Consider the following 8,007-nt stretch of genomic DNA (forward strand, 5'->3'; position numbering starts at 1 on the left):
GTAAGGGGAAAAAATCCAATTCCATAAAGAAAAAAGAACAAAATGAGCCCGAGGAGGCCAGAGGGAATTAATAAACCCTGATCTAATCAAATCAAGAAAGGGGAGGGGAAAACAAACAGAGAAGAACTGAAGAGGGCATTGCCACAGAGAAAATTAAGACTGAAGAAAGACTATCACAGCTATGCAAATTTACTCAGAAACCTCAATAAGTAGGGTCATTTTCTAGAGAAAGATATCAAAACAGACTCTTAAGAGAGACACAAAAATCTATTCAAATCAATACCACAGAATACAGAAAGTTGTCAAAGACAAAGAGCTTCCCAACCGCAGTAAGTTTCAAAGGTTTCTAGAATACTACAGTCTTTAAAAAACAGGTAATTGGCATTTGTATCAAAGACCAAAGAAAAAAAATGGTCTTTTTATTTGTGCACCATTGCTTACTGCTGGCTATCCGCTACGGGATCACTCCTGGCGGGGTTCAGGGGACCATGTGTAGTGTTGGGTATCAAACCCAGGTTGGCCACATGGCAGGCAAGCGCCCTACCGGCTGTACTATTGCTTCAGACCCCCCTTCTCCCCCCACAATTTTTTTTATAAAGCAAGCATCACACTGACAAGACCCTCTAAGACAGCTCATACACACAACTACAGACTAGTAACAGCGCGCAGGGCTATCAGCCCAGGAGTTCACATGCTTTCTCTCTCCTTTTGAAGAGGGTTAAAAATTTTTCCATAGTAAAAAGCTAAAAGAACGCTTTACTCAAGGAAGAAAAATGTCTATCTAAATACCATTTTACACTTACCAACAGTTTGCCAGCAGCGTGGAGAGTGTGTAGGAAAATAGGCACTTTCAAAGTTCCAGTGAGAGAATAAACGGACAAACTTTATGGGAAACAATTTTGACAGTGTTTACTAAAGTTTCAGGGCAGAGGGCAGGAGAGACAGTCCAGGAGTAAGACGCTTGCTTGCGGCAGACCTCAGTTTGATCCCTGACACTGCACGTGGCTCCCTGAGCACCACAAGAATAACCCCTGAGCCCAGAGCACCAAGGGGTATGTCAAACCAGCCCTCTGAAACTTCAAAATGCATATACCCTCTGAGATCGTGATTTCTACATTCAGAACGGGTGCTATATATAACTCATATATGCATGAAATAATGCCTGACAAGAAGTTACAGTAGTTGGGGGCTGGAGAGATAGTATAGTGGATAGGACGCTTGCTTCACACATGACTGACCCAGATTCAATCCCCAGCATCCCATATGGTCCCCTGAGCACCACCACAAATAATTCCTGAGTGAAGAGTTAGGAGTAACACCTGAGCATCATCAAGTGTGATTCCAAACAAACCGAAAAAGGTTACAGTAGGGAGTTAGCTGATGAATTACAGTATACTCACAGGAATAAATTCTCCAAAGTCATGAAAAAGGTAAAAGAAAGTTCTGCGGATATAGATATGGAAAGCTTTCAAAGGTATTAAGCTTTAAAAAGAAGTTTCAGACAAAAGCACCTAACGAACTAAATTTTCCTCTCTCTGTCCTTTCTCCCCTTCTGAAATTTAGAACGAAATGACTAAAAATCAAAATCTTGCTTTTTAAAATCCTACCATTTAATGCAAGTGGCCTTGGATTCAAGCTCCCAACACCAAAGACCAAACTAGAAAAAAGAAAATTAATTTAAAAAAATAGTTTACTCTTTGGCTAGAATGCATGATTGCCAAGTAGAAACTCCTAATCCATGGACAGCACTTGCTGTTCTTGCTAGCTGTGATGGAAGGCCATATTTCAAGTCAAGACTGAGTTCAAAAACTGTTTATTACTTGAAAGGGCAACGTCAAAGTTAGCACACAGATGAAAGGGAGCCAGTAGTCCGGAACCTCTTAGGACCACAGCTTCTCATCCTGATTATGCTTTAGAGCCACCTGGGAATGTTCTAAAACTACCACAGGCCCCTCTCCCATGCCCAGACTATATCTGATGCTTGGAGGATGGGCCCAAGCATACAACCACTGATGAAAAAACTTATTTTCCCTCACTGAACAGTAACTTTATTGAAAAAGGGAGACGTCAACTCCATCCCTCCCTCAGCGGTCCTAGCAGGTGGCACAGTCTCAGGCTTAGGCAACTCTGGGCATCCTGGATAACAAAGCAGGGCAGGAAGCATCCATCCCCACTGTGACCAGGCGGGAGGTTTCACCTCCCCACTGGCTCAGAGCTCTGAATCTCTCTGGGCCACAGGGAGAGCTACGCTGGGGATCTAAATGCTGAGGCAGTGCTCCTCGACAGAATGCCACAGCTCTGTGTGGGGACACAGTCATGCCCCAATGGGGGTCGGGAAGGGGTCTTACTGGTGCTCTAATGAACCTCTCACAGTGCACAGCACAGCTCTTGCCTCAAGAGTGAACCCCCACATCCCGAAATGTCAAGGGTGCTGAGATAGGGAATCACTCAGCTGGAAAGGTAGTAGCAGGTTAAGACATAAACCTTGAAAGCAGCTGGCCTCACTTCACTAGTCAGCACCACATGGTCATCTAAAAGTGTTTCTTTTAGATGAGAGGAGATTCGGCCACAACATTTCTCAAAGAAGGGCCAAAATATGTCCCCCAGAATATTCCAAGAGGGACACAGATGAAAATGCCGTCAGTGGAGGGGGCCACAGAATGAAACTAGGGGGCAACCAGTAGGAGGGGGTTGAGGGGAACCCCTGGAATGAAACAAGGTCAGAAGGGGCCTATAGTGGGAACAAGGCTAAGAAAACGCTGCTCTGAAAGTAGATGAAAGACCAAACATGATAACCTCTCAGGGTCTGTATTGCAAACCATAATGCCCAAAAGTAGAGAGAGAGTATGGGGAATCATGTCTTCCATGGAGGCAGAGGGAGGGTGGGAAACGGGGGTTATACCAGGGATATAGGTGGTGGGGAATTTTCACTAGTGGAGGGACGGGTGTTTGATCATTGTGTGATTGTAACCCAAACATGAAAGCTTATAACTATCTCACGGTGATTCAATAAAATTTAAAAAAAAAAAAAAAGAAAGAAAAGAAAATGCTGCTCTAGAACAATCGCACACCCCAAACTACCCAAATCACAAAACCAGTTTCTGGGGGCCAGGAGCTGACTCTGTGGCTAGAGCAACCACCTTGCAAGCCTCACGTCATGAAAGAATTTGATCCCTGGTGCCACCATACCTGCCCAACCCAAATCTGGCAGCAGGACCAAGCTCGGCGAGCGATTTCTGGACAGACTCAAGGCAGGTGTGTGCAGGCACTGCAACTGAAACGTGTGGACACAGGGAGCACCACAACTAAAAAGATGTGTGAGCACCGTGCCAGGAGCCCCACCCATGAGCACTCTGCCAGGAGCTCCACCCCACCAACACGTGTGTGAGCAGCACCACGTCACAGCGAAACAGCAGCAGGGGGAAGGGCAGGAAAGAGGCAAAATCACCGCTCCTCAACAACCTGTTTTAGTGTCCAAACAGGGAATGCTAACATGGCTACAAAGAGATGGTCACAGACACTACAATGGACTGATGTGATTATAACATGGACTAGGAAATCTAAAATTCCATGGAGAGCCTTTCTCTGGTCCCTGTGTGTTGACTCTACTCAAAACAAAGTATGACTTGTTCGTGGAAGAGCCAAGGAGAAAGTCATAAATTTAACAAAGTGGGACCTGCAAGTCAACAACGCCTATGCCTCTATTCTGGGGAGGCCCAAATCTTTTTAGACCCAGTGGGTACCATTTACCTGCCCCTTGGGGCCATCCAGGAGCCTGCCACAGCCCCACCTGCGGCTCGTATACTCACTGGCTGCTCCCTTCCTGGCCTTTTAAGCACTTGGGAACCTGCAGCTTTCTCCATCAGAGAGGGCCAGAAAGCTGCTTTCCTCTTCCTCATCACCTCAAAATATCCCTACACCCTTTTCTAAATTCTCAAACTCCCACAACACTTGCCAAAATAGAATTGCTACCAAGAGACAGAAGAAATCAGGGTAAGGCAGGAGAGATGGCTTGGTGAAACTACTCCGTTCTTTCAGATGGCAGGGGTTTCAAGATAGGCTGCCTGCCACCTGATTCACCTCTGTATATTACAAAGTAGACTTGCCATTTCTAGCAAATTCCACCAGGCTCATAGCACTCATTGGCGAGCTTCCTTATAAGGAAAAGATTTCAATGATTTTAATGGGCTTCTCCCATTATCTTAGACTTCTGGAGCCCTCACCCAATAGGTCAGGGAAATAAATACCTAGCAAGAGATTTGGTAATTTTTTGAAAAGCTCATTCCTTTTCCTTTGAAATGACAATCACACATTTCTGTCATTCTAAACGCCTGCAACACTATGAGCCACTCATTTTGTTAACTCATCAATGAGGAAAACAAACCCCAAGGATCAGTCTCTTAGCCAAGGCCACACTCTAAAGCTAGTGGCCCAGCAAGAATGAGAACATTTGTTTCCAGACACTGGGGGGTTTCCAGGATAACACTCTCCTCCACTGTAGTTTTTCTACTCAAACAATGCCCTGGCAAGACACCTTTTAATATGCATACTAAATCACCAGGCTGAGTGCTATGAATTCATCAGAGAGGGTCAAGGAAGGAATGGGGACTTTCTGGGACTTGGTATTCTTTCATTCTGACTTAACCTGATCCCATTTGCCCTAATAGAAGGTTGAGAGGTTCAGAATGTTCTCTAACCCATAAATTAGAGACAGAGAACATGTTATTTAGATAGCAACATTTTTCTTCCTAAACCCCAACATCAGGAACTGCCTACAAACCTCTAAAATTCTCACAAAGTGGCCAGCCATAGTAGAAACTAGGAGAAAGCTTTTCGTAGTGCAATTTTAGATGCCAAGATGAACGTCAAAGAGAATGATGACCTTTCTCAGTATTTTGTGGCAAACTGGTTTCTGACATTTTAATTTGGTCTCAGTTTTTCCTTCAACCCAGTCAGTCCTCTTTTCCTATCCCAGCATTTAAAGTAATGAGCAAGACCACATTTTGCACAGGGTGCCTTCTCCTAAAGTTCAGATGCCCATCTAACACCCCTCCTTCCTATTTACATACAGTTCCCTAACAGACGCCCCATTATTTCCTCTGAGAGTTTTGACCAGCCTTGTGCCTGAGGATGCTGAGTTCCATTCTGCTACCTGAATGCGCACTTTGCTTTTACTTTCACCGTGTTTCACAACCAGGCCTCTCTCGTTAGAAAGGGCACCAGTCTGGGGAAACACGATCCAGCCACCATCAGGTGATGGAATCTATTCCCATCTCGGTTAGGCCTCGGGCAGGTTGGAGGCCAGATCTTTGTCACTGGCATTTCAATACCTGGAAGCGGCCCACCAGCCCCTTGGCCCCCAGAGGGTACGACAAAACAGGGGAGGTGTGACCCAGTCGCAAGATATCAGATCGGGGTTCTAAAACTAGCAGCCCACGTGTCCACTCCAACCCCCGCCCACCCCCCCCATAGCCCGCCAAGGTTCTTGGGATTCTAACGGCTTTAACGTAACCTAGAAAAAAACAGTTTGAATCCCCACCACTCCGGCGCACCTTGTAAGCTGAAAAGGAACTAAATGTGGTTGCACAATTTATTCGACCTCAAGGTGTTTCTAAACAGCTCTTCCCAAACACACACATACACACACACACACACACACACACACACACACACCTAAAAACAAGAACGTTATAGAACCACCCACATTCCACCCCCAAGTTTTAAGGGTAGTGGGGCTGGTCGAGTAGACTGGAAGCTAACCACGCAGGCTGAGGGTGTACCGGCCGGGATTGACGATTGGGATGCGGTTTAGCGGCTCTGGGGAAAAGAGCCTGCAGTTGGTGGGGACGGGGGTTGGGGGGAGTGAGGGGTTAAGGGGTAGCAGGCCCTGTCCCCTATATACTCGGAATAATTCGATTCCCCGGAAGAACGCCGAGATCCGCTCGCGGTTCCCACGGACCTTGCCCGAGGTAGCCGAGACCTGAGGAGGGAACTGACCCGCAAGATCGCCCCGCGCCCTCTGGACCGTGGGGATCCGCGGCTCCGCACTCACCAAAGTCCAAAAACTGCTTGATGGAGAGAGGGGAGGGCGAGAAGCGTGAGTAGCGTTCGATCTGGTTGGGCACCGGCTGCTTCAGCAGCCACCGGAACAGCCGCATCCTCGCGGGGGGCTAAGTCCTAAGCCGCCAAGATGTCTGGATGACCGCGGAAACCGAGTCAGCCACGCAGCGAGGATCGCGCTGGGTGGCCAAGGGCACACCCGGCTCTCCCCCTTGGCCTTGGCGCTGCAGATGCGAATGCCGCCGCCGCCGCCGCTGCCGCGGCCGTCGCAGCAGCAGCACCAGCAACAGCAGCAGCAGCACCAGCAGCAGCAGCGCCAGCAGCTCCCCGGCTGCTGCCGGCTCGGGGCGACTCCGACAAGCTCCGCCCCTGGAGGCGGGGCCGGCCGCCGCACGTACACAGAGCGCGGGGGGCGCGGGGGGAGCGAGGCTGCGCGCGCCGGCAGCGGATTGGTCGCCGCCGCCCTCGCGTTCTTCTCCGGCACTGTTGTCGGTCGCCGTGCTTCCCTGTAGGGGCCCTGAGGTCTCCTAGGGGCGGGTTAAAGTGGCTGGCCCCGCCCCGCCCCCGAGAGCAGCTCCGCGAATGAGGAGGGCGGAGATGGAAGTGGGCTGGGACGCGGTGGGAGGCCCCGCCCAGAACCTGAGCCTACGCGACGCTCGACGCCCTTGTGACCGCAGGCTACTCTTCCGGGAAGCCTGTGCCTGATTGGCTGCGTCCTGGGTGATCGCGGCATCCTCACAATCGGGGCTTTCGTGTTTTCATCACACCTAACAGTTATGAACGGGTTCGTCACTGTCGACACTTGGTGGGGGGTAGACGTCAATGTAAATTTATTGACTGTGTCGTCTGGTTGCCCCCCCCCCACCTTTTCACCGGAATGTCACCAACTGTTACGTGTCCTCGCTTCTCCCTCTGGCCCAAATCATAAAGTTTGATAGTTAAGTGACCCGTGACCACCCACTCTGACACCCTTCCACCCCTATTGACATGTTTAGCCAAGATTCATTATAAGGTCTCTGTTTCGTGCCGCTACCGACTTTACCATCAGACACCACCTATTTTAAGATCTTAGGCACTATATCCATGACCACTCAATACCACCACCACTATAGGTAGTCCCTGACCATTTCATACGTCACCACCACCAACACCACTACTTTGTTGTTTGTTTGGTATTTAACACCGGTGTTGCTCAGGGTTCTGCACTCAGGGAATCACTCCTGATGGACTCTGGGGACAGTACAGGGTGCGGGGATAGAACCTGGGGTGGAACCTGAGTCGGTCATTTGCAAAGCAAGCGCCCCACCTGCTGTACTATCACTCTGACCCCAGGACCACTACTTTAGGACAGGGGTCTATGTTTATACTACTTATTGGGTATGCTTTGCATAATAACTACAACGCAGGACTCAATATGTAAAATCATTTTCTAATGTTAATATGTGAAGTACTGCTTGCTTTAACCCTTCCACCAGGACAGGCATTGTTTTTGGCAACCTTTACATATTAACTAACTTGTACACATTAACTAAAAGGAAAGGTGGAATGTTCTCTGAGAAAAGGTAAAATGGAAGTCACTCCTTTGGTCTGATTGGCCTACTTTTCTCGTTTATTACTGGTGCGTAGCTAGTTAATCTTTGTGCCTTCATTAGCTGTTTTTGCATCTCTACTTTGCACTTAAAAATAATAAAGACAATCAAAGACATCCAGTGGACGCCTCCACTGTCAGACTTTCAAGTCCATCTTGGTGGCGGAATGGTATGTAAATTACTGTGTGTTTTCTATTCAAGTGAAAGCCCTTTAAAAGAGACAGTAAAAAACTCTTTAGCCTGGAGCTTTGTCAGCAGACACAAGCAATCTTGTTGCTGTGTATGGAAGACAAAAAGACCTGTGGCCCCGTGGTTCCTCCACCCTCTTTCTATCAAGAGGGAGAGTGTATTTGGTAGT

General features: G+C 48.2%; 1 protein-coding gene across 2 annotated transcripts in view; it reads right to left on the minus strand.

The window, feature by feature from the left end:
- The window catches only part of PDK3 (pyruvate dehydrogenase kinase 3), a 68,305-nt gene extending 61,887 nt beyond the window's left edge, over window positions 1-6,418 (minus strand). The window contains exon 1 of one of the 2 annotated variants that reach the window (XM_056131237.1): window positions 6,053-6,418. In XM_056131237.1, coding sequence (XP_055987212.1) covers window positions 6,053-6,158 — 106 coding nt within the window. In that variant the 5' untranslated portion in view covers window positions 6,159-6,418. The remainder of the gene's footprint in view (window positions 1-6,052) is intronic. The other variant, XM_056131236.1, reaches the window with a different exon arrangement.
- Window positions 6,419-8,007: the final 1,589 nt, after the last annotated feature.

The sequence above is a fragment of the Sorex fumeus genome, unplaced genomic scaffold (genome assembly GCF_029834395.1).
Source record: "Sorex fumeus unplaced genomic scaffold, SorFum_2.1 ptg000086l, whole genome shotgun sequence".
NCBI lineage: Eukaryota > Metazoa > Chordata > Mammalia > Eulipotyphla > Soricidae > Sorex > Sorex fumeus.